At 35.5% G+C, this 26980-nt stretch overlaps 5 protein-coding genes across 8 annotated transcripts; 3 read left to right on the top strand and 2 right to left on the bottom strand.

Annotated features, from left to right (window-relative positions):
- Positions 1–1016: 1016 nt before the first annotated feature.
- Positions 1017–3350, top strand: LOC104884789 (60S ribosomal protein L37-3). Its single transcript, XM_010669488.4, has 4 exons — positions 1017–1176; positions 1265–1400; positions 2901–3002; positions 3097–3350. The coding sequence occupies exons 1-4, from the start codon at positions 1174–1176 to the stop codon at positions 3138–3140; spliced, it is 285 nt and encodes a 94-aa protein (XP_010667790.1). The 5' UTR covers positions 1017–1173; the 3' UTR covers positions 3141–3350.
- Positions 3351–6219: 2869 nt separating this feature from the next.
- LOC125494913 (uncharacterized) lies at positions 6220–7788 on the bottom strand. The gene has a single exon (XM_048638803.1). It carries the CDS (start codon positions 7786–7788, stop codon positions 6220–6222), a length of 1569 nt encoding a protein of 522 aa, XP_048494760.1.
- Positions 7789–14278: 6490 nt separating this feature from the next.
- Positions 14279–16619, top strand: LOC104884797 (60S ribosomal protein L37-3). Its single transcript, XM_010669495.4, has 4 exons — positions 14279–14436; positions 14526–14661; positions 16121–16222; positions 16355–16619. Exons 1-4 carry the CDS (start codon positions 14434–14436, stop codon positions 16396–16398), a joined length of 285 nt encoding a protein of 94 aa, XP_010667797.2. The 5' UTR covers positions 14279–14433; the 3' UTR covers positions 16399–16619.
- An 876-nt stretch (positions 16620–17495) lies between these two features.
- Positions 17496–21093, bottom strand: LOC104884805 (GTP-binding protein At2g22870). Its single transcript, XM_010669501.4, has 4 exons — positions 20338–21093; positions 19333–19402; positions 18672–18834; positions 17496–18257 (listed from the first exon to the last, which is right to left on the bottom strand). Exons 1-4 carry the CDS (start codon positions 20876–20878, stop codon positions 18039–18041), a joined length of 993 nt encoding a protein of 330 aa, XP_010667803.2. The 5' UTR covers positions 20879–21093; the 3' UTR covers positions 17496–18038.
- A 1734-nt stretch (positions 21094–22827) lies between these two features.
- On the top strand, positions 22828–26301 carry LOC104884810 (lysine-specific demethylase JMJ32). Of its 4 annotated transcripts, none has more exons than XM_048639175.2 (5): positions 22828–22951; positions 23362–24239; positions 24327–24502; positions 25585–25643; positions 25744–26301. In XM_048639175.2, the coding sequence occupies exons 2-5, from the start codon at positions 23550–23552 to the stop codon at positions 25812–25814; spliced, it is 996 nt and encodes a 331-aa protein (XP_048495132.1). In that variant the 5' UTR covers positions 22828–22951; positions 23362–23549; the 3' UTR covers positions 25815–26301. The 4 variants fall into 4 exon arrangements, with proteins under 4 accessions (XP_048495132.1, XP_057248681.1, XP_010667810.2 ...); XM_010669508.4 differs by having other exon boundaries at positions 22856–22963; XM_057392698.1 differs by lacking the exon at positions 25585–25643 and having other exon boundaries at positions 22854–22963.
- The last annotated feature ends 679 nt before the right edge of the window (positions 26302–26980 follow it).

Genomic DNA, 26980 nt, shown 5'->3' with positions numbered 1-26980 from the left:
ATTAGGAGTCAAAACTTACCACCATAACATTAGATGTTTATGTTTTTTGCCAAAAACAAAAAATGGTAACTGATTCACGAATTGAAGATCGATTTTAACCTAGAAATAATAATTACATAACTGTGTTCATTTTCCTTCTAATTTTTTGTGTAAAAAAAAAAAGCATGTGTACCTCAAAATCAAAGGTCAATCTCAATATATTCTTTGAATTGAAAAACTATTAAAAGATCGTCATATGACTACGATCAATATAATTTATAAATGATTTTTTGAATGGGTGCATTATAGTGCGATGTATTCCATCGTTGTTACAAATTACAAATTTGAACTGCATACATCTTAAACAATCCAACCGCTTTGTTATTACATTATATACGAATTTCTGAACGCCAACATGCAACATCAATTGTAGATACAAGGTTATCCAAGTTGGGTCACTGTCCTAAAATCCATGTAAAGCCATGACAATTAAAACACATTGTCCACCCAAAAATTATCTTATCCAAGCATAGTCAAATTATTGGCCCTCATATTGAAAACACATCTGATTGGTGCGACATGATCAAGAGGGATCATAAGCGAATTCAAACTCTAGTTAATGAATCAAACCGATACATTTTCCATACTAAAGTCAACCACCATAGTCCAATCACAATAAATTAAGTCGATATCGTGAAGATTTATTTGAAATTTATTTTTCTTGCCTAATTTGGCTCAATATCGAGCTAATATTTGGACTTTCATGAGGAAAAAAAGCTCAAAAAACAAAAGGGAGAGAATAATGACTTTAATGTAAAAATGTATAACAATTTCTCAATATTGATCCATATTTATAAACCAACAAAAAAATCCATGGTATAATTCTTTTTACTAACAATAAATTTTATAGGCAAATCTACCCTTGAAATGATATGCATCAATTCCATTAATCTAATGCCATGCTACACTACATCTTAGTATCTTACTAGATTTATTTTTTTACACCATACCCAAATATGCAAATACATCAAACCCAGTTCTCTTAAACCAATAGAGCCCAAGCCCAACCCAACATCTATTTATCGCTCTCTTCATTCTTCCCCACTTTAAACCCTAACTACATACGCTTAAAACGAATTTTCTTTCCTCCATTACTCTGAGCGACAGGATATCTAGGGTTTCTGCCGCCAAGAAATGGTAACCTCTCCTTTTACTCTCTAAACTTCATCATCAATGGCGGATCAATGAATTTGACAGAAATGTTGTCGATTGATTAATTTTGCAGGGTAAAGGTACAGGTAGTTTCGGTAAGAGGAGGAACAAGACCCACACTTTGTGTGTGAGGTGTGGTCGTCGCAGTTTTCATCTTCAAAAGAGTCGATGCTCTGCTTGCGCTTATCCTGCTGCTCGCGTCAGGAAGTGTTAGTGTTTTATATCTCTTTCTATGTTAAGTCTTATTTTTTTTTTTTATTAGTATGATTTGGTAAATGGTTATGTTTGTTGCGCATTATTTAGCGAGATTTTATGATGTTTGTAAACGTTGATTGTGTGTTAGATTATTGTATGATGTGTTTTCAATTGGTAATTTTTGGTTGAAATTGGAGGTTTAGTGACTGAATTCAAGTAGTTGTGAATTTTAGCGACATTTACGTTTTGGGATGAACTAATGAGTGAATAAGGATAGGTGATTTTTGTTTCCTGTATTAATCATAGAATTGTCGGGGGAAAGTGATGGTTGTTGAATTGGTTTGTTTTAGAATATAATGGCTATAAGTAACAAATGTGCATCACATTTGGGTATCTCGTTGATGTGCCCTTTAATCGTGAATTAGGTTTATGATTTCACCCGGCGTGGAGCGTTTGTCGTATCTTTTGTGGAAATGGTTGGCTCATTGTCTTTTAATTCATCTAAGGAGGGTTATCTTGCTCTATAGTCCTTTCATGGATTACTCCTCTGGGTTTGTTCGAGTTGAAGGTATTGAGGACAAAGTGAAGCAAATGAAGTTGAATTGAAGGTGTTAGGGACAAATGAAGAATTGAATTTGGTGGTATTGGAAGAGATGATATAGATAATGCAAAGAGAGAGATGAAACTGATAACTATTTTTCTTACTTTGAGGGTAATGCATTGCCGTCCGTGTCTGAGTGTTGGTAAATATTATCCCAAATTGAGGGGTAGTAGTTCTCCCTTTTAACAGATTCAAAACTTCATCACATCTATGACAATCATTATCTACCAACTACTTCATTTTTTTCCCATCATGCTCTTAATACAAGGATGCCCCGTGTTTCAAAATTGTTGCTTTAAGTTTTTTTTGGCCGTCTCAAATTACTTGCTCTATCACTTTGTTGTACTATTTTTCTCTCTACATTTTTTAGCAGTATTGTCTTACACTAACTCATCTGCATCTTTCTCTCTGCCTTTTCACTATTAGTAAAAATTAAGAACTGGAAAGGGTACAACTTGCTATGAAGCAAGTATTTGATTCAGAGCGAGGATCTTTTATACCCGATGTTGTTGGGAAAATCTGCAACTTTGATCTGCTGAAATATGGAATATTTTAGTGTTTTTGAGTCAGAGGACCATTGTTTTACCTGGTATTTTTGAGAAAATGTGCAACTTTGTTTTGCTGGATGCTGGAATATTTTCATTTGCTTGGAACACGACCTATTCAGTGGGATTGCATCTTCTTAATTCACAAGTGCATGTTTATGAAACCTGGTTGTAGTTTTGTAATATCTTGTTGACTTCACAATCTCTTATTTTCTTAAGTGGCATGTGGAACTGTGGAAGTCTCACTTCGATATTAACCATTTGTTCTCGAGATTTTTTTTCATATGAATCTGGATTGTTGGGATGGCTTTCGACCTGGGTTGTTTTGCAAAGTTGTCTCAACTTCTGTTCATTGGGTTATATTGCAGACAACTGGAGTGTGAAGGCTATCAGGAGGAAGACAACAGGAACTGGTAGGATGAGGTACCTGCGTAATGTCCCAAGGAGGTTCAAGACTGGTTTCAGAGAAGGTATTGAGTTCGTTTTAGCCTTTAAATTTTCCTATGCGGAATTCTAATTTGCTAGTACTTTATAATTTTCTTAAATATCTGTTTGTCACACCAGGTACTCAAGCAGCTCCAAGGAAGCATGTCGCAGCTGCCTCTTAATTTTAGTTTCTGAAATTCTGTTGGGCGTACAATTGCCTTTGGGGGTGTTTCTAGTTTTCCTTGAAAGCGTGGGATAGCGATTTTTGGATTATTGTTGGAGAACTGCAAAATTGTATTAGTAATGAGTTTTTTTTTTAATCCTGGGAAATTTTTGACTTGTTTAGCTAAAGCTTAAATGACATAATACTAAAATCTAAAGTTTCAATATCAGCTTAGTTATGGCTCTCTTAATATTTCTTTTACTCCAGAGATTTTTTGTAGGCAATTCACCCACGGTTACAGTATATAGTATCTTCAATGTACTCTACAGTAGAAAACTGGTAATTATATATGTTTTGTACCCATTTCCAGAAATCGTTTCGTGGTCGGTATACTTAACTTCACTTGCTTTTGAAAACTCAATTCAGGATTTGTGCCTATGTACTCGTACTTGTATGAGAAAGATTACATTACGGCACGTTTAGTATGACTACACATTTTAGGTTTTTAGCTTCAAGATCTGAATTTCATCAATAACGATGAGGTTCTTATGTATACACTAGTGGAAAAATGAAGAAGGCTGCGTTGAAAAAGTCTGTAGGGTTGCGCTTTTTGACAGTAGCCCTTCACTTTTTAAGTAGGGTTGCGCTTGAAAAGCGCAGCCCTTCTAGCTTAAGGGCTGCGCTAGTTAGGAAAAAGCGTAGCCCTTCTAGCTTAGAAGGGTTGCGCTAGTTAGGAAAAAGCGCAGTGCGCTTTTTCCTAACTAGCGCAGCCCTTCATACCAAAAAAAAAATATAAAAAAAAAATTTTTTTTTTACATTTTTTTACTCATAATCTCACATTTTTTGAAATTAAACAGAAGAGAAACGAAACGAAAATGAAAATATTAAACCCAAAACAAAAAAAAAAAGAATGAAACGAAAATGAAAAAAACGAACAAAAACTAATACAAGAAATTATAGATTTGAAAATACAAGGACATTAATCAAAACAAAGATAAAAATACAAGAACATTAATCAAAACAAAGAGAAGTATACAAGAACGTTAATCAAAATATATAAACAAAGAGAAGTATACAAGAACATTAATCAAAACAAAGAGAAGTATACAAGAACATTAATCAAAATATATAAATAAAAAGAAGTATACAAGAACATTATAGAACTGAAATACAAGAACTACCTCCAAACATTAACCTAATAATGTTTAAATACATAAAACAAAACCCTAATACAATTTAAGGGGAAAAAAAATTCGGAAAAACTTAAAATGCCTATTTGGAGGCTTAAACGAACTCGTTGGTCCGTTCCGCTTCCGAAAAGGTATCACAATAGGCAATCGGACTCCGTTGCCATGTTTAGTGCAAATCATTTCAAGGTTTTTGTCGTAAATGTTTATGGGAGTTTTTGAGAGAGAAGAGAGGATGAGAGAGAAGGAGGAAAGGAATAATGAGGGACGTGAGAGAGGAGAGAGAATGAGGGATAATATATCTGAATCCCCGCTCAATATTTCAAAGCCCGCGATTTCGAAATTTCAAATTTTTTCAGGAAGGGCTGCGTTTTTTTTAAAAAGCGCAGCCTTACATAGCAGAAGGGTTGTGCTTTTTAAAAAAGCGCAGCCTTTGACTTAATAGGGCTGCGCTTTTTAAAAAAAGTGCAGCCCTTCACTAGTAGGGTTGCGCTTTTACGAAAAGCGCAGCCCTTCCTGTGCAGCCCTTTCTATTTTTTCCCCTAGTGATAAATTGAATCTTTGGTATTCAAACTTATTGGTGTCAAATATTTATGATTCCTAATAAAGTGTTGAAAGTAATCCAAGCTGCTTTTAGATCCTTCCTAAGGACCGACCATCTGACATTTCTATGAAGCCTTTAGGCTCCGTTTGGTTGGGCGTAAAACATTTTCAGTGTAAAATGATTTTCATGGAAAACAACTACAATGGAAAACACAATTCCAAAATTAGTTTTCCGTTGTTTGGTTCGATGTAAGAAAAATGATGAAATGAAAAGAAAAGGAAAGTAAGGAGGTAGTGAGAAGAGTGTACAAGAGAGAGAAGGAAAATAGTTTTTCCTTCATTTTGAAAGGAAAATGGTTTTCCATCATTGGGAGAATAATTTTACCCTAAGGGAAAATGGTTTTATACTCTTTTGCCAACCAAACAATGTAAAACTAAAAATAGAGGAAAACAATTTTCCGGGAAAACGTTTTACGCCCTACCAAACGGAGCCTTAGTTGCTCACTTGCTTGGGGTAGGGTTTGTCTTCCTTGAACTGCAGGTGGACTAAATATTATCGGTATTACTATATGGAATTAAGCTCTGTTCTTTTGGACTGAATTAGTCTGAACTAAACTGAACTGAAATGATTGTCTGAACTTATTTGAAGTGAATGAAAACTGTGAGAGGAAACTAACTGAACTAAAATGAATTTGTCTAAACTGAATCGAATATGTATTAATTCGGTTTAAAAGATCATAGCCTTAAGTTGCAATACAAAGTTTGGTTAAAATGGGTTATTCTTACTGGTTAAACAGGAAAACCTTACAACCATGATGGGATGATGGCTGCTGCTCAAGCTTCATGGATTATAAGGAAAAAAATTTAATTCGTTAAATTCCTTTTGGAGTGTGATCCAAGGTAGGGATCTGTTTATGAGCACCAATTGCTCTATCAAGGATTCTTATAAAGTTTTAAGAGGTGATAAGGTTTCTTGGAGAAAGATGGTGTCTAACAATGGTAGGCCTCCTAAGTGTATTTGGATAGTTTGTTTGGCTATTTTATGGAGACTTGCCACTCGTGACAAGTTATTGAAGGTGAGAGTGCAATGTGAATATGTGATGCATGTTATTCGTTTTGTTTTTACTTGGAGTCTTGGACACTGTTAAGAATCTGTTTTTCAATTGTCGTTTTGCTGTTGAGATTTGGGCCATGGTACTGAAATGGCTTAATCTTCATGCTCATAGTTGGAACTTCTGTTTGGAGAATATTGTGGTGTACTTCTGCTGTAATGGTGTTATACATCAATCTTTTAGAGTGGTTGTTGTATTTTTTTATTTTTATTTTTTATTTTTTTACAAAGGGTAAAAACAACCGACAGAAGAAAGGTTAGCCTTTTCTTGCTTGAGTAGCAAGTTCATGTGCTAACTTAACCTCTTCCCTACCTACCTTAATGCACGAGATAAAATTGAAGCTATTCGCTAATCGTTTGATGTCTTTGATGATATTATCTATATTCTTATTATGACATTTGTTGTTTTGCAAGGCCTTAATCACTTCCGCATTATCCGTCTTGATTATAACACCAGGGGTTCTCCATTCCATGTCTGTTAGAGCCTTTAGAATAGCGTACGCTTCTGCTTGCTCGGCTGAGTTTGCAAATATCCTCAACGCAGCTTCTTCGTTTGGTTCGTTATTCACATTCTTCCAAGCTATTGCTGCGCGCCACTGATTATCTTTGTCGTTCCTCTTCCAAGCTCCGTCGACTACCAGGATTTGCACATTGGGAGTATCTTTGTTTCGTATTGTCCATTCTAGAATTTCCTGCTTACTGTGGTCATCGCGAGCTTCTTGCGATGAATTGGCTGGATGCCGATGCTGCCTCTCTTTCAAGACATAGAACCTGACGGAATGATCTTTCCGAATCATCATAATTCGTTCAGGATTTGGATTAATCCCTCTGAAAATGACTTCATTTCGATGTACCCAAATCGCCCATAAAGTCGATATGAAATCAACCTCCAAGATAAGACACTCCTCCTTCCTTCTTTTCTTAAAAAGGTTGAGGAAATTCTTAATCCACTCGTGAATCTTTATATGCTTCCCATTTCCCACAACTATACCAAGGTCGCCGCTCCATATCCTTTGGGTGATTTGGCAGTCTCGAAGCATATGAGCTAAAGTTTCATCATGAATCTTGCAAAGACAACAGATTGGATTAACACCAGTTATGTTTCTTTTTAAGAGATTGTCTGCCGTTGGTAGAGCGTTGTTGAAAATTTTCCATAAAAAGAGTTTCCACTTCGGAAAATAATCAGCCTTCCAGAACTGCTTCCAGTTGGACTCTTTAGAGAGCTGTTGTTGATTTTCTCCGTTTAGTAGCCAATAACCTGACTTGACCGTGTAATTCCCCGATTTTGTGTGACTCCACCCTATCTCATCTTCCATGCCGGCTTTAGGGATGTGGATGGCAAAAATCTCTTTTGCATCTTCCTTGGAATACTGATTCCAAATGATTGATGGCTTCCACGATTTGTTTTGATCCATCAGGTCTGAAACCCATATAGGCCCGGAGTCGGAATTTTGGTTTTGAACTTCACACGGCACAAACTTCTTAGATGGGTGCCAATTATCCGTCGCTAATCTAATCGACTTCCCATTTCCCAATTTTTTGTATAACCCATCCTTTAAGCTCCTACAGGCCCCTAGAAGGCTTCTGAAAGCATAGGAGCAGTTCTTTGGTCCCTCGTTGTCAATGGCTAGTTGGATGGGGTCTTTCTTATATTTAGCAACATAAAGCTGGTGGATGAGAGAATCCTTGTTCTTATGAATACGCCAGGCCTGATTGAACAAGAGAGCTTTGTTCGCGTGAGAAATGTTCCTGAAACTGAGGCCCCCTTGTGACTTATGTCTCTCCAACAATGTTCTTTTTCTCCAATAAATTGGAGTTTTATCCATTGAAGATCCCCACCAGAACTTTAGGAGCATCGAGGTGATTTTTCGGGTGATTTTTTGAGGCAACAAATAGGTGGAAATAATATTGGAGGCTAAAGAAATTAGAATGTTGTTTACTAGTATGAGCCTTCCTGACGGGGATAAGGTAGAGAACTTCCAAGACGAGATTTTTTCTCCGATTTTTGCAATGATACTGTTGAAGACTGACGTTGTTCTCCCATCGACTTCCATAGGGCATCCTAGGTAAATACCAATTTTTTCCTTTTCTGTTACCCCCAAAGGTTTTCTCATGATTCTTCTGAATTTCAAGGGAGTATTGGGGCTGAAAATAACATGGGATTTGTCAAAGTTTATCATCTCTCCTGACTTCTCACAGAAAGTTGTTAGAATATTCTTGATTGCCCAACAGTTTTTTGGAACCGCTCTGAAGAAGAACAAGGCGTCGTCCGCGAAGAATAAGTGAGAGACTTGAGGGGCATTCCTTGCTATTTTGAGGCCCTGAAGTTCTTTAGATTCTTGCAGCTTCGTTTGATTTTTGGAAAGAACTTCCATACACATAATGAAGATGTATGAAGATAATGGGTCTCCTTGTCTGAGACCCACTGTAGGGAGGAATGATTCAGTGGGCTCTCCATTTACCAAGATAGAGTATGATATACAGTTGAAATGCATTGCATAAGCCAAGTGACCCAGTTATCCGGGAATTTCATTTTTTTCAGCAAGGCCTCCACAAAATCCTATTTTATTCTATCGTAAGCCTTGCTAAGATCAACCTTAAGGATACCTGCAAATATATTCCCCTTCTTCCTTTTCCGGACCCAATTGGTAATTTCATGAGAGATGAGACAATTGTCCGTCATTTGTCTTCCTTGTACAAAGGCATTTTGATATTTGTCAACCAAGTCCCCCATGATTGTTTTCAATTTGTTGGCAAGAAGTTTTGCAATGATTTTATAAGACGAGTTGCACAAGCTTATCGGTCTGAAATCCCGTGAATTTTGTGGTCTATCTTTTTTGGGGATAAGGGTGATGAAAGTCTTATTTTGCTCTTTTAAAATGAAACCTGAGTGTAAGAAGGCTTTTACACTCCTGATTACATCAGCTCCGACCAAATCCCAATTGTGTTGAAAGAAGAACGGTGGAGTACCATCTGGGCCAGGGGATTTGAGAGGTTTAGAACTGAAGTAGGCTTTCTTTATATCTTGGCTTGTAAAGGGGGTGTTAAGGAGGTCGATGTGACTTTGTGAAAGGGTAGTAACTGGGAGAAGAAGAGGATCATCCTCTTGAAATCGTTGCTCATCATTCATAACAGTAGCAACACAACATGAGCCTGAAATCTACGTCATTATTCATCCGTATCTCAATAAGTGACACTTTTTGACTTTTACTCCTGTTAACATACAACTTTAACCATTAATATCTTTGATCATTTAATTGTAAAAAAAATCTATGAATTTGATATTATAAAAATATTCATTGGAACAAATCCAACATCTTGTATTATCATCTATTTTTTGTTTGTTTTTTAGTAAAAAATATGGTCATAATGAGGTATATAAATAGGGCATAAATCAAACTGTGTCACTTGTTGAGAAATGGAGGAAGTAGATCATTGGCTTGATTTGATAGGATTGAAAATCTCGCAAGTTTGGGCAAAATATTTCACCCGACCCACTTAAAGATATTGCAATTTTTTCTTTTCAAGAAATCAAGTTTAAGCTCCAAATGTATTAATCCATTAGAACCTTGTGTAGTTGTGTGTGAACAACTTGAGTTTAGATCCAGTAGAGTTAGTAAATAACTCTACCACGTAGAGTTTAACAAATCATAGCCATTGATTTTAAAATCAATGGTTTATATATTCTTTCCCAAAACTCCCCCCTATTTTCCCCAAAAATCCTCTTCCTCCTTATCTTTTTCCATAAAATCTGAGTCATTGATTTTAAAATATAAAGTTAGGATTCAACTCAACTATGTAGAGTTTTCATCAAACTCCACCGAATCCGAACCCGAACAACTTGAATCAGCCGGACCGAAAATTAAGGCCATGTATGGCCTCTTGGCTCGAAACAATCCTCCTTCTAGGCAAAATTTTGGCCTAGGCCACCTCATGATCGCCCCTCAAATATAAAACAATCAAAAGCTTATTTGTCCCATTTTGGAAAATAAAGAAACAAGGGCAGATGACACTGCAAATCCATCAAATTTCAAGGCATTTTTTTATCTACTTTCGCACGCGTAGTGTTCATATGCACTAGTATCCAAAAATTAAAAGGTACAATAAATATGAGCTTTAGCTTCAAACTAACCTCAACTTGAGTTCCAAAAAGTCTTGATAACCTGACTTTTATAATAATATCGTATATCCATATTTTTTTTCTCAACAAACAAAAAGATTAGAAAGTTGTTTTTCTTTTTATAAGTTCCCATAACCTTGCTTGTTTTAATATGTGAGAATTTCGTTGTTAAGGTACATACCTAGCTAGGAGAAGCCCTATTCGTGGCGAAATTGTCTAGAACTGATGTAAAATGATATGACCTGTCATTTCGACTCGATTTTCGAAACTAAAATATTGGATTTGGATTAAAACTTTTCTGCCCGATAACTAAATAAATTGACTTGACACGACCCATTTATTAAACGAGTTCAGTCACAGTTAAACTTTCTAACTCTAACGCGAACCCAACATAATTACTCGTCCAATCCTAACACTACTATCTATGTTATGGTATGGTTTGTAATGGTTATATTTTTCTTGTCATCTCAACTCAAGCTTTTTTTAAAAAAAAAGCTATGTATCATGTGTTCTATAATTACTGTTGGCTCATTTCAGTAAGTACTCGTAATATATATACAAGTTGATTTGAAACAATTATGTGTGTCAGGTTAGGGTTGAGCATTGTAAATGTTTTAATAAAATATAGTTAAGAGAATTCAACTCATTTACCGATAAACCCGATATAGCCTTACTTGTTTTTCAAGTTTGGGCTAATTCATTGTAAAATGTATCATAGACAAAAAACACACCATATCCGAAATTTCGTATGCATCATAAAGTCCAGTTTTCTGAAATCAATAAAGCCCAACTTCAGTCTCTCTCTTCACCCACTAAAAGCCTAACGTCTTCTTAAACGCCAACCAAATTTTCTTTCTCTTCTTCTATCTCGGATATTTAGGGTTTGCACCGAACAACAAAAATGGTAACCTTTCTCTCACTTTCGCTCTCCTCATTTTACTCTTTCTCTGAAGTACCGCATTAATGGCGGATCAATGAAATTTACAGAAATCAAAGGTCAATCTCAATATATTCTTTGAATCGAAAAACCATAAAAGGATCGTCATATGGCGAAAATCAATATAATTTATAAAGAATTTGTTTTGAACGAGGGCCTTATAATGCGATGCATATTCCATCACTGTTACATGTTGCAAATTTCGGACTGCATTCATCTGAAACAATCCAACCACTTTGTTATTACATGATAGGCGTGTCGCGCACCTAACAAAAATAAATAACCTAACTAATCCTCCTAACTATGTAGTAGGGTAAGTCAGAGTCGATCCCACAAAGAGAAAGTTGTTCTATGATTAGCCTTAAAGAATGGTAAGACTAAAGGAGATTAATAACAATCATTGTTGAATCAACTATACTAATCAATATATAAATAAAAGACTCTACAATTAAGTATCCCCACTAGCACGAAGTAATACAAAATAATTCCTACCCCAAATAATCAATTAAATGTTCACAAGGAAAAGTCACCCTATAAAGTACCATAAACCTCTCCCGAGTATCTATGGCTTCTCTAATATGCATTCAAGCCTACTCCCGTGGAATCATGCAAATTAAAGACATTAAACACGACACTTTAACTTCCTAACAATCCATTCTACCTACTCCCGTGGAGAACTTCATGTCCTTAATTGAAATACTCAAATCCGTCAAAATCCAACTCCCGTTGTGATCAAGACAATGGAATATATAACAATACTAGTTATCCCTAATCTAGTATTGGAATATGCACAATCAATTAAGAAGAACAATTAAATAATATGAGAATTTAAAGAAACAATCATGAATTAAATCATACTAGGGTTCAACTTAACCATAGATAAAAGAAACTACTCTATCATGAAATAAATAATGAAATCTAAAACTATAAAAGAAAACATAATTAAAGAAATCAATGAAAGAAACTAATAGAACTCATGAATTAATGAAGAAGAATAAAAACTAGGGTTTACACTAAAAACTAGAGAGAAAGAGGTGAGAGAAAACTAAAACCTAAACCTAAAAAATAACGTGAGAGAAGGAGGAGAGAGAAAGAATGAAAATCTATCTAAATAATATTCTTTAACCTAATATGACTTGGAAAGTAATTTACAAGAAAAAAAGTCTTAAATAAATCATTAATAGGCGGATTAGTCATCCGCGCGTATGCGTGCAGAATTCCAGCAGAAATAGTGCAATCTTCCAAAAGTCATAACTCCTTGACTAGAATTCTCCTCGGGGTGTGCCACCTATCGTTGGAAAGATCTTCAAGTCTAGTTTCCAAATCTGGTGGTATTACTCGATTCTAAGAATCACATCAAAAGTTATGATCAGAAGAGTACACGTGACTCTTTTTTCACATTTCTTCGAATGATTTTCCGCTTCGTTTTTGCTCAGACTCGTACTATGACATATCTATACGATCCTTATTCATTGTAACTCCTTTCCAAGTGCTCCTAATCCTTAAGCTTAGCTAATCATACTCCAAATACGTTATCAATTCCTGAAATTCATCAAAACAAGAAAACATATCGAATAGGAGTAGAAAATCATAACTTAAGAATATAATGCAATAATGAACCTAAATGTGAAACTAAATGCTCTAAAATGCAACCTAAATGCACCTAAAAACTATATATATATATATATGACTTATCATTACACGATGTATGAATTTGTGCGCGCAAGCACGCAACATCAACTGTTGATACAAAAGGTTATCCAATTTTGGCCACCCAAAATTGTCTTATCGAAGCATATTCAAATTGTTCGTCCTTTGATCGAGAACACATCTAATTGACGCGATATGGTTAAAAGGGATCATAGTTGAATTCAAACTATATTTAATGAATTAAACCGATACATTTCCATATTAACGTCAATTGTCACAGTCCAAACACAATGAATTAAGTCGATATTGTGATGATTTATTTGTAATTTATTTTTTTGCCAAATTTGGCTCAATATCAAGCTAATATCTGCCTTCAATACTACATTTATAAGAGGATTTTCACAAGGAAAAAACTTGAAAAACCAAAAGGAGTTAAAATAACTTCGAGGAAAATTTGCGAGAAAACACCTTATTTGTTTAACTTTTTGTAAGAAAACACCTTATATATATGTTTTTGTGAAAAAACACCTTATATAATATTTTTTTATTAAAACAACCACCTTACTTCCGGATTCCGGCAAAAAAAAGTCAATTTTCCGGTTTGACCTCACTTTCTTTTTTCTTTGAGCGTATGAACTTCACGCTATACATAAAAAAAGTGGGTTTCTATTTGTTTTGTTATAATGAAGAGAGAAAGATGGGAGAGCAACTGGAAGGTTCCCAAAGTTCACACCATCTCCATTGATAAGCATTTGGAAGATTGATTTTATTTCGCGGTCATTCCTCCATTGATAAGCATTAGGTATGGATCCCCTCCGATGAGTACGTGAATCATATTACATGGTTATTTGCTAAATATTACATAATAAGCCTTCAACCCCCCCTCCCCTCAACCTTTCCTGCAGTGATAATCGTGTATTCATCTATGAATTTATGCATCCTGCAAGTCCTGCTAGTAACCATGAGCATCTAGTCTATGTTGGTATGAAAACTGCACATCAAGTCCACTGGAGATCATTAAATCTTTTTGGCGCTTTGTAATATTTTCTTTCCTCTGATATAAATGCTTAACAATGAGCCTTGAAATTTCTTTCCCCATTTGGTGCTCCCATCACCAATTTAGTTTCTGAGCAAATACTGGATTTGAATTAGAGGGGCACAAATCACTGACACAATCTGTTTTTTAAACAAAGAATCTGTTTTTTTTTTTTTAAAAAAAGTATGCGTGTAGTTCAACGGTAGGGAGAGAGATATAATGGATGGTCAATGCCGGAAAGTTGACTTGTTGGCCGGATTTCGACATCAAGGTGGTTGTTTTAATAAAAAATATTATATAAGGTGTTTTTTCACAAAAAAAAATATATAAGGTGTTTTCTTACAAAAAGTTAAACAAATAAGGTGTTTTCTCGCAAATTTTCCTAACTTCGATGTAGAAATGTATAACAATTTCTCAATATCGATCTCTATTTATAAACCAACCAAAAAAAAAGCCATTGGCATAATTCTTTTTATTACTAAAAATAAATTCTATTGATCTAGTGCCATGTGCCACTACATTTTACTAGATCTAATTTAGACCATATCCTAATATAACCGAATACATCCAGTTCTCCGAAACAAATAGAGCCCAGCCCAACATCCATCTCTATTGATTCTTTCCCATCTTAAAACCCTAATCCCATAAACTTATAACCCTTGCAGTCGAAATTCTCTCTCTTCGAATACTCCGAACATCAGCAACGTCTAGGGTTTCCGCCGCAAAAAATGGTATCCTCTCCTTCTACTCTCTAGACTTCGTCATCAATGGCGGATCAATGAATTTGACAGAAATGTTTTTCGATTGATTAATTTTGCAGGGTAAAGGTACAGGTAGTTTCGGTAAGAGGAGGAACAAGACCCACACTTTGTGTGTGAGGTGTGGTCGTCGCAGTTTCCATCTCCAAAAGAGCCGATGCTCTGCTTGTGCTTATCCTGCTGCTCGCGTCAGGAAGTGTTAGTTTTTTTTCTCTCTCTTTTTTTGTGGTTTAATGGTGTTTTTTTTTGCTTCATTTCGATCTATTTATGAATCATCGTACAATATATTGTTTGGTTAGGTTTAATTTGTGATAAATGCATTGATCGTTATATGTGAATTGTTTTATTCTTGGTTTAATGAAAGGGAGCATTTGAGACTGAATTGAAGCGTTTAGTTGTTTGTTGTTTCATTTTGGGATAAATTGATGAGTAATGAGATTAGGTTATTTAATTGTTAGGGAAAGTGGTGGGATTTGAAAGGAGTTGGTTTGTTGTATAATGGTTATAATTGAGAAGATTGCATTATATTTGGGTCTCTCTTTGTTTTGCTCTCTAGTTGTTAAATAGGGTTGTGTCTTCTCCGAATAAACCATAAATCCAAGCAGGCTGAGTGGTAATCCATGAATGGTTCAATGCACGACAGCTGAGTTGTAAAATAATTATGCAGTCCTTTTCATTTAAACATGGAATGTTTTCCCTTTTGGTTCTGGAATGGTTCTCATTGTCATCCTATTTGCTCTTTTGATTGTTATTGTGGTTGGATTTAGGGTAATGCTTTAAGAGGGTATTGGAGACAAAATGACGAAATTGGAGTCGAATTTGGTGGTATTGGAAGAGATGATGTTGATAGTGCAAGGAGGGAGTGATGGATTGGGAAATTTTATTCTCATTTTTAGCTTAATGTATTGCGCTCAGGGGAGGTCGCCCTGGTGGGTAAACATACACCAAAGATAAGGGGCGTAATTTCCCCCTTTTCACCATCAATACCTTCTATCTACCTCCACTTCCATGTCCCTATCTAAGTATGCCTACTATCTGAATGTTCTTGCTGTTTTTTTACTTTGTGCATCTCAAATTAGTTCCTCTGTCTCTTACTTGTAATGTTTTCCACTTCTTTTTTCTAAATTTGGGTCTCACACTTACCCACCATTCCAGCAAACGCTTTCCTGTACCCTATCACTCTTAGTAAAAACTTTCCCAATTTGCTATGGAGTAAGTATTTGAGTCAGAGTAGTAGTTTACCTGGAGTTAATCTGTTAGTTTGTGTTCCACAATGTGGATTGTTTTCCCTTGCTTGTTTAGAATGGTTTCTTTGTTGTAATAATCTTGTCTTAATTCACACATGCATGGTGTGAGTTCTAGATGCAGATCAACTTTATTATCTTTAATTCTCTTATATGGCATTTGGAAATATGAATTTGGATTGTGTGTGGATTGCTTGTGACGAGGCTTGTCTAGCAATAATATTGGTCCATCTGCTTGAAACTTGGGACTATGAACTATGAAGTGATCATGATCACTTTAAACTAAGCCTTTTTTTTGGCAAATGAGCGATTGCCATTCTGTCTTTAGAAGTTGGAAGCCTGATATGTTGGTCCAACTTCAATCGCTTTTTTACCAAGTTGTCTCAACTTTCGTTCATTGTGTTGTATTGCAGACAACTGGAGTGTGAAGGCTATCAGGAGGAAGACAACAGGAACTGGTAGGATGAGGTACCTCCGTAATGTCCCAAGGAGGTTCAAGACTGGTTTCAGAGAAGGTATTGTTTTCATTTTAGCCTTCTTACTTTCTTAGGAGACTCTCGATTTTGTTACTTATTATTCCTTACTTATCTGTATATTGATAGCCTTTTTGTTACTATAATTGCTTACTTCTCTGTTTGTCACACCAGGTACTCAAGCTGCTCCAAGGAAGCATGCCGCAGCTGCTTCTTAATTCTAGTACCTGAATTTCGTTGGGCGGACAATTGCCTCTGGTGGTGTTTTTAGTTTCCTTTAAAAGCGTGGAATAGCCAATTTTGGATCATTGTTTAAGAACAGCAGAATTTGTACTTGTAATGAGATGTTTTGAAATTCTGAGAAGTTTTGAGTTGTTTAGCTAATTGACGTCATACTGCAATCTAAAGTCTCAATATCATTTTAGTTATGGTTCTTGATGTTACTTTTGCTTCATAGATTGTTTGATTGCGATTTCACGAATGTGGTAATTGTATGCCTGAATTATTGCTGCTTCTGCGTTGCCTAGTTAGTAGTCTTTGCTAAGTGAACTTGCAGGCCAATGATCCACTTCGTTTGCTCTTGAAATTGTGATCTTAGATGTTTAGAATAACCCAAGTCTTGTGCGCCTACGTATTTATGTTTATGAAAGAGTTAATTGTGCAAGTCTCTTTCAACATATCTTACTAGTTTTCACTTTTCAGTTTAAAGTTCTTAAAGTAAAAAAGAATTGATCATTTTCTTAATTTATTAAAAAGAGCTGCCATTATATAATAATCATCCTTTTAGATAATTAGAACGCTTTATTCAACATGGTGGGAGAGATAGTCTTTACGAACTATGTTTAATTAATCATTCCAAGTGCAAAAGAAATTCACTAAATCGAAAATGGACATGGAATCAGAAAATCATGTACTGAGAATCTCTGTTACAAAACTTTGGATATAGTAGCCGATTCTACTTGACGAGTTTTTGGACATGGTCTAGTGTGGGAGCATGTGCTATGCAAATAGTAATATAGACCGTCATCATGTTCGTCAAATACTGTAGAGGGATATTTTTTCTGATTTAGGAAACTGATATACCATGTGTTGAAATTTTCTTGCTTTACTTTGCAACCTAAAATTAACAAATATGCTGTATAAAATAGATAACCAATTGAGTCCAAACTCGGATTGGGGTACCTGTAAATTGTAATGATAGGCATAGCATTTTATTGCTAAATGGAAGGAGTTGCCTTTTATATTAGTACGAGTAGAATGAATGAGCTCAACTAAAAAAAATACGATGCTTTTTGGTGAGTAGAGTGTTCGGGCAAAATGAGAAGTTCAGATTTTGGTTTTTGATAAATCAAATCCTCTACTGAGGGTGTTTGACTGTTTGTAAATACAAGTCATAATAAAATGCCAACATAATACAATATGCAAAACTTGTAAGCTAAACACAGGAATGCAGTAACCTGTAAACACTGCACAGCAGCGTGCGAATACAGTATTGATACAGAAAGAGACACGATAGCCAAAATGGGAAAAAAAGAGATACAAGCCCTTCCACAGATCCTTGGAAATTTTGTCTATTGAAAGCTAGTGCATCAGGCTGTTTCTATGTAACCTAATAACTGGTGTAAGAGGGTTGCTTCTGCAAGCAGAGACTTATTCAGGATTTTCCACCGAAAAGCCGTAAGTATCCGGTAGGAATAAGCCACAGCAAGACCTGCAAGGGTAGAGAGATACCACTCCAATTGTACGTATCCAAGCAATATGGGCTATTTGATCTAGACAAGCTTTCAACCATCATAGATCCTTGCTCAGCACTCTCTCCATGTCAATCAATTGATGAATGATAATGAATCTTTATCTCTCAATGCTTGAGCCAATAATTCCGTAACTGTGCCATGTGCAGCAATATTTCATCCCGGCCTTGATTGGTGACACTGCTGGTCATAATCCAAGGAGGTGCTGCTTCAAAGAACTCACGAATCAGTTCCTGGAAATATTGCACGTTTTCTTCAGGCCTTTTACCTCCATTCTTCTTCTTTTTCCTCTTGTCGCATTTGGTGAACACTAACGTCATTGGAATCTGGAAATTAAAAAAGTCACAGTAAGTTTATGTTGTGCTTGAATCTTATTTTATTTCACGTGGGGGGGGGGGGGGGGAAGAAAGCTAGAAGCTGTGACAGAGAAATCGCATATTCTGTTAAGTCATCCTATCCAAAATAAAAAAAAAAAGGGGACATGGAAGATGAACTAGAGAGAAAAGTGGTTATACTACCTTATGTTGAAGAATAGATTTAAGATCTTCCTTGATGCACAAATGAGAACAAGTACCCTTCTTAAGATTTCAGATAGGGTTCATGTTGTTTTAAGATTTTTAAGCAGGATATTGACAAACTAAACTCCCAACTAGAAGAGTATCTTCCACAACAAGCAAATGAAAAGAGCTACAAAAGTATCCTTTCTTTTGTAGTTCCAAGTCGGAGATAGGAAGACCAACCTTATTTTGACCCAACCAACTCGCATATTCAAGATCAATCTTTTTTGCAGGAATGCTAGCATCTATGAGCAGGAATACTGAGACCAAGGTAGATCTCTGTAGAAAGTAGTCCTTGGTGAACTTATCCCATTCCTTTTTAACTTCTCCAGGTGCTGCTGCAAACCTGTTCAGCACGATAATGATTAAAACTGCCATAATTTGATTGATAAACAGGTTGAAAGAAAATGTAAGGACAATATAATGTCCAATATCGTGGAAGCTTTGAGCGACTTCTGTAATTTCTGATTTGATTTGAAACCTTCATCTCAGTGAAAGAAATTTCAAATTATGTGGGATTACTTACCATACCTATTAAAGAAAAAACAATTTCATGATAATCAGCATATGAAGAAGCATATAATCTCCTGAACAGTGAACACATAGAGACATCACCATTTTGAGGACAAGTGAACAACAACAGAATGACCACCTATTCGAAATCTGAGTATTAGATTGAAATTCCTCGACTAAATAAGGTTTCAATATATTATGCAATCTTGATCGATAGAATTCACACTTTCACATATGTGTGGAATTCACATCTGAGTCAGATATGCTCTCCTTATAAGAACTACACACGATCAAGTTACTACATGATAAAAGTCCTCTACACAATTCATACCCGTATCCAGGCAAATCCACCAGGTACCAGCTATCATTGATCCGAAAATGGTTGATACATTGAGTCTTTCCTGCAGATAATGATGATAAAAAATTATGGTATCAAATCATATCTCAATGTCTAAGAAGACAAATGAAGAAAACATTCAAATACAAACATTTACTTAAGTGGTACAACATAAAGCACAAGCTTAATTAAGCAAAGCCAACCACACGTCGATGTTGTAGTGTTAGCTAGGCCACAAAGTTTGCTGCTTTAATGGAAAAGATTGCATAGCAGGCTAATAGATATTGCAAACAAAAAAATTCATAGCTAGGGCCTTGAAATAAAAATCCTGCGCTCATATTTAGTTCTTTTATATCATTTTGGAAGAGACTAAAGCTCTACAAAAAAACAAAACAATACCAAACACGGGATCGTGCTGCAGGTCAGTCACTTAAGTCTCACTAATCACTATACTAGTATTAAGCATACTCCTTTGCTAATATTGCATTGGCAAATATAGAGCCCCCGCAATAAAGATGTGCACTTGACAGAAGTTAGATTCATCACAAAATGGCACACCAAGAAATGTCAGCCACCTAACAAAACTACATATCTTCGGAAAAACAATAGTCCGTCCAATCGAATTTATAAGAAAAATATACTCAAAGATATCACCATTCGCCACCATCACCGAATATATCAACTATCCAGACAATATCTTTGCTTGGCAAGTGAATGGATAAGGCAATAATTTTTTCATGGGATAAGGCAAAATGAAATTGTAATTAAGTGAAACCAAATTTCACACATCAAAGTAGCTACATATAATGCAAAAATATTAAACCAACAACAATTAATTCATCATTTGTTCAAAACAAACAAAGACCAACTAGTGATACTACAAACACAACAACAACAACCATCAATTATGTGATGTTGTTCTAACCAAATCATCAATCAGTGTGCAATAATATTAAGAAAACATGTAATTAGAAAAATATACTATAAAAATCAACTAACCAGGCTTCTTAGAAGTAAGGGCAAGCTTCTTTCTTCTAACAAGGGAATTAAGGAGGGAAGATTTACCCACATTAGACCTACCAACAAGAGCAAATTCAGGCAACCCATCATTAGGACAAGCCTCAGTTGCAACACTACTCTTCACAAACTCAGCATTAATCACTTGAGCATTGCTAGCATATTTGCTAAGCACAATGTTGGAACCCTTCAATATCCGGGCACTCCAACCGGTTTTCGTATTCGTCGAAGATGAAGTTAGGGATGATATATCAGTTTCTGGGGGCACAAATAGCTTGTCTATTGATACCTCAATGTGAGGTTCTTCAACATCAACATCATCATCATAATCAGATTGTTGTGAGATTGAAATTGGGGATTTAGGGTTTTGGGTGGGGAGAGTTGGGGATAAGGAAGAGAAGAGAGAGAAAATTCGGAAGTGGGTTAATGGGGGGAGAGATGGGTTGAAGTGGGTTTTAAGGGTTTTGGGTTTTAGAGGAAGGAGAAAGTGGGTTTGGAGTTTGGGGAGGTAAGAAAGAATCATGCTTTTTTGTTTCTTTGTTTTGATTATTTCTCTCAACTTTGTGAGTTGTTTGAAGTTTGTGGAAGGTTAGTTAGTGTGGATGAAGAATTGTTCTTGAAGATGAGTGAGATGGAGAAGATTGAAGGGTGGTGTAGTTGTGGAGATTACAGAGAAATGAAGTACTTCAGTTGAGTTTGACAGCGCATTATCACAATTCACAAGTCATAACAAGGGTGGTAGGCTACTAGGCTGGTAGCTAATTGTTTGGGGCCTTGGGGGAATGGGGACTATATGCAAGCAACTCGAACTCAACTAGTCAAACATTAACTCGAGTTAGCTCGATTTATAATCGAACGTGATAATTCAAGGATTAGGTGGAAGCAACTTCAACATAATTTGTCAAAATTTAAATTGAGCTAGCTCGATTTGTAGTCAAGCTTGATAACTCGAGATTTTAATGACTTGAATTGAGTTGATAAAGTCTTGTATGAATTCACCAACAAGACTTGGCTCACGTAATAAGTAGCTCGATGTCGCTTAAGGGAGGTCTCGAGTTCGAGCTTTACCGTATGCAGAAACTCTTGTTGGGAGATTCACCCATCAAAGTCAGGTGTGCGATCCGAGTCAGACTCGAATGTAGTCAGAGCTAAGCTCCGGTGAACCGTGTGGGCAACCCAAAAAAGAAGTCTCATATGAATTCAAAAAACTTATGAACAACTCGATATTAATGTAAGGTTTCTAATAAAAAAATAGATCGGTGCTTGGCAACTTAAAGAGTTTGAACAATTTCAAAGGAAAATGTAATTGGCTCATCTCAGTCAAAATTGACTCAAACTCTTATCGTGTTTAATTAAGAATCTAATAGATTTTGTGTCACATTAGATACATGATAATCAATAATAAATCCATAACTTAAAGGTTGCTCGTCATCATGTAGAGTAGGGCGGATGGATGAGAATTGATGTAGGTGAGCAAGAGGTATGTACAATTTAAAAGCTACACCATATCCATCATCCACGACAGTTATTATTTTATCCTCATCCCCCAACATCCACCACACCTCTACGACTCTACCCATACCCATTGGAGCAATGTAGAGGTAGGTCTCTATAAAAATATGCACGACTGACATCTCTAAATAAAGACTCAAACAACTAACTAATCCAATCAAAGGGCACTACAACATTTCATGGAAAATTCAGAACATCATCGCCGAATTCAATTACTTCTAAAACATTTCGAACATCGAATAAATAAACACGTCTACCACGAAAGAAGTAGAATATCAAATTAGATGAATAATTAATAATATATGACGTCTTGTTAATTCTTCTATGTACATCAATACTTTTGTAATTAATTTTTTTTCTTCGAGGAGAAGATCTCCTTATTGTTGTTTTTTTTTTTGGGATATTTCATTTGGTACCATTGTACTTTTGACTTTTCCATTTGGTATCACTATTTTTCAGATATTCTACATGATACCACTATAATTTGATTTTATTCTCTATTGTAGCATTCAACTAAGTAAAGTGTTAATTTAAGTTAGAATAGGCTAGAGTTTTACTTCGATTTACATGTTTTAATTTGCGTTAAGGTTTTAGTAATCGTTTTAGTCGTTAAGATCAAAGTTGAGGTCATATTTGACAATAAAAAGACATAAAATATTATGATAATTTATATGAAAATTTTTACTGAAAAATAGAGCTTTAAGGGTTAAAACAACACCCTAAAATCTTAATTTATTAAATTTTTGCAACTGCAAATAGAAACATACAAACCCAAACAAAATCGTATTCTTATTCAACCATTGACTAACATTTTACTTAAAAAATGGTATTATAAAGATTAATATTAAATTAGAGTGGTATCATGTGGAATTTTAAAATAACAGTGATACCAAATGGAAAAGCCAAAAATTCAATGGTACCAAATGAAATATTTTTTTTTTTTTTTAAAAAGAGTATGGTATAAAATCCAAAAACAAAACTTTCATTTCCCCCTTAAAATTCACCTCTTCCTTTTCGGCACTTCCTTCCGGTCACCAAACCTCGCTGGAGCTCCTCCCGCCGACCACCGACAGATAGCTTTGAGGTCGATAATGTGGTAAATTACGCTTATGTTAACTTATAGTGACTTTTGAATCTTCAATATTATCATCAGTTGATTGATTTAAACCTCTAAATAAAAGTAGTATTTATTTAGAAATAAGATGTTTTGCAATAAAGTGACTTCAATTTCCATTGTAATTATTTACTTGAGGGGTTTAAAGTGTGTATTTAACTATTCCTTGCTTCAGATACTAAAAGTCGTAAACTTTAGTTGAAATTTACTTGATTATTAGATATAAGTCATTTATCTAGATTTCCAGTTTATACTTATATAAGAATAATCATAATGGCTCAAGTAGTTTTCGGTTTTGATGGGCTAATATGGATTTTATCTTCTAATTTTTGCTTCTAAATTTATGTGTATATTGTAATTATTTTACCCATTTTCTGCAGGTTTTTCTCAAGGAGTATGTTGGGACTTGATTATATATGATCTAGTTGTCATGTTAAGCAACTCTTTATGGGTTTTTACTGCATTAGAATCAAGTTTTGTTCAAGGGGGACTTTGATATAGCAAGTCCTTGATGCTTATTTTCGGGTTTCGAAAACTGATTTATGCCCTAAAATTATATTGACTAACTATGGTAAAGAAATATAGTATTGGCAATGAGGAACTAGAAACATTATGGGAGGAAGTTAGGGAGCTAAGCCTTGGTACCTCTACCCATGTCGAACGGCTTCAGTCTCCTCCTTCACCCGTTGAATTCCTTAGAAATTATGTGACTCCTAACAAGCCTTGCATCATATCCAATGCCCTTGAACACTGGCCTGCCCTTTCTTTATGGACTTCTGATGACTATCTCTGCCAAGCCCTTGGATCCACAGAGGTGTCTGTCCATCTAACTCCAAATGGCCGAGCTGATTCTTTAGTCCCTCATCCTGCAGACTCTTCATCCCTTTGCTTTGCGTCAGCTCATGTAGAACGCATGTCATTTCCTGATGCTTTTCACCTCATCTCTGATTCTGGAGAGAGTGGAAATGTTGTGGCATATGCTCAGCAACAGAATGATTGCTTTAGGTCAGAGTATGGAGCTTTAGCTTCAGATTGTGATGCACATATTGATTGGGCCTCTGAAGCTTTAGGGTGTCTCCCAGAGGCTGTTAACCTTTGGATTGGTAACAATCACTCTGAGACATCATTCCACAAAGACCATTATGAAAATCTTTATGCGGTTGTTTCGGGTGAGAAACATTTTCTTCTATTGCCACCTACTGATATTCATCGCCTGTATATTCGTCCATACCCAGCTGCAAATTACTCTTACTGTCAGGTGTCAATTAATTTTTTAATTTTCATGATTTTCATCATCAGTTAACCTCTTAGGATCCAGGTATGAAGTTGGGTTCTATTATTGCAGGATACAGGAGAGTTCAATCTGGAACTTGAAGATCCTGTACGACATGTCCCTTGGTGCAGTGTGAATCCTTATCCATCTCAAGGGAGAGAGGAGAAGGAACACAATGACTTTCCTTTGTTTTTCAATGGGCCAAAGCCATTTGAGTGTACAGTTAAGGCTGGGGAGATATTGTACCTGTAAGTTTCACCACTTAAGCTTATATGTCTATATGTTTAGAGTCTTCTTATTTTTGGTGTTTAGAAGAAGCTGATCATGTATGCACATGTACGCTAGCAGTTTGATTATATGATGATCAGCCACAACTAATCAGTTTTATACCTTGACCTTTTAAGTGCTGGATGGTTCCCGATGAGGATTTTGTGCTTGTAGATTTACAATTATTACCCGCTCCTTGGATGGAGGCACTCTTTCCCTTTTCATATGAGCTACTATTGGGAGGAAGGAAGCCTATCAAGAGTTGTATTTTTCTCTTTGCTGATATGTTTGGATCTTTTGAGCCTTTAGACTGGTATACCCAAATATTCCTCAATCTGGTTTGAATAATTGTGGTGGTTATACTCTGAAATTCAGTAGAATGAGTGCATAATACATATAGTTTAGCACTTTAGCCTGCTTCATCAACTGCCATATGTCTAGACAAAGTATATGATAATTGGAATGAAGAATAGTCCTCATGCCTCTAGCTGAACCTGAAAGTAGAAGTTGCCTATTTATAGTGGTGGTGTAAAGTTATGATTGGCGACAGTGGGTAGTATTTGCAAAGAACTTTGGCAGTTGGGAAAGTTAGAAGTAAAATGGAGACGAGGAACTCCAAAGAAAATGTTGCGACAAGGAGGTATGCCGTTGTATTGTTGAGTCCCCTCATATGAATACTGCTTCCTTTCTAAAAGCTTCAATGCTTTTGTAGTTTATGACAGATATTTCAATTGCTTTACCTAATTAAAATAGTTACACTTTCATGTTCTCCTTTCTCTAAACCTGCTAACTCCATAAAAGTAGCTATGATTTCATGTTCACCTGTCTTTACCTAATTCAAGCCTCGAGGACATTCTATCTTATGTTCCAACGGTCCAACCTTTAGCCATAACTGCCAATGCCTCCAAGTTGCCTGAACTGTTTATGTTCGCAATGCATTCTTCATAGATCAAATATAGCAATTAGGTCTCTCGACAATATATAGTATTAGTCTCCTTCATACTTGTAATGACTACTTATCTACATCTATGCCTCATGTTGGGTGACGTTTTCCATATTGCAGGCCTAGTATGTGGTTTCATTATGTGAAGCAAAGCCCACGCACAATTGCAGTCAATTATTGTAAGAAGCATTTACAAGCCATATTTCTTAATTTTTAGATATCAAGTGTTTCTACAAGTTAACTGCTTAAATATGCCTAATCTCGATCTTGTTCTTGCAGGGTATGATATGCAGTTTGATATGAAATACGCTTACTTCAACTTTTTGCAATCAGTTAATCCTATTGCTTGAAGAAGTAGTTTGAAGAATCTGGTGCCTAATGCTTCAACGCCTTCTTTGATGGAGTCATTTTTGGTTTAGGCGAAGCATGTTGATTTAATTGCGAAATTGTATTAGTGAAAGATACATGAATATCTAGGAATTAGTTTTACTTATTTTTTTGGTCCATTCCTACTTTATTCTTTGTATCCAAATTTGGTACATGCATTGAAAAATTAGTATTTGATGAGTGACACTAGGAAATTTTGGGGATGATAATTGTATAGAGAAATGAGGACCGAGCTTTGTAATTCAATTCTTAAATTAAATTTAGGAAGGACTTACTTTTACAACATTTTACAGAGTGTGGTGTACGTGGGAATGAGTTGGGATTGGATTGGGATTGAGAATAGATGAACTCATCAAATTACTGCCATTACCTTCTTTATGTGTGATGGTTGATAGGGATTGGTTGGGAATGAATAACAAATTACCAAATTTATTTCTTACAAACACATTATATCTTTCTCTTCATACATGACTGTTATGTTCTTTCTCTAAGGATGTCGAATTTTCACCTACTTGCCTTGATCCTTTATTTGATGGGTTAAAGGGGTTCAACCCACATTAGTCCCATCCAAATCCCCAATAATCATAAACAAACATTGAAGTTTATATCAAGTACCTAATATACCACTCTTGATTCAATAGTATAATTTCAACTATTCACTAGGATGTGCTGTAAACATTATGATTAGAAAATAATTACTCTAAACAAGTCATGATTTTATTTAACCTTGTTCACCCGAAATGGAGTCTCCAAATATTTATAAAATACAAAAAGAGTTACGGTAGACAAAAAAGGCAAAATATACTCCATCTTAACAATCAAAATGCTAGCCACTTAACTTAGTATTCTCAAAGCTAAAAGCTCAGATATCAATAGTATGATTAGTAAAGGCGAAATTTAAACATGCATAACATAAATCAGCAAAATGTATGATTAATATCATTGAACTTTAATCGTCTCACATTTACTATTTCCTATAAGAGAAGCTAATCAGGGGTAATTCTCACTTTCGTCCAAAAGAAAAATTCCCCAAGTAGGCATGATATTGGGTCGAAGCTACTTATGACTTTCGAATCCAAAATTTCAAAAATCTAAGATAAGAGTCTTACCAAGTGACCAAATACTATTT

This window comes from Beta vulgaris, chromosome 2, assembly GCF_026745355.1.
Source record: "Beta vulgaris subsp. vulgaris cultivar EL10 chromosome 2, EL10.2, whole genome shotgun sequence".
NCBI lineage: Eukaryota > Viridiplantae > Streptophyta > Magnoliopsida > Caryophyllales > Amaranthaceae > Beta > Beta vulgaris.
The sequence above is the reverse complement of the archived record's forward strand: the minus strand, read 5'-3'. Positions and strand labels throughout refer to the sequence as shown.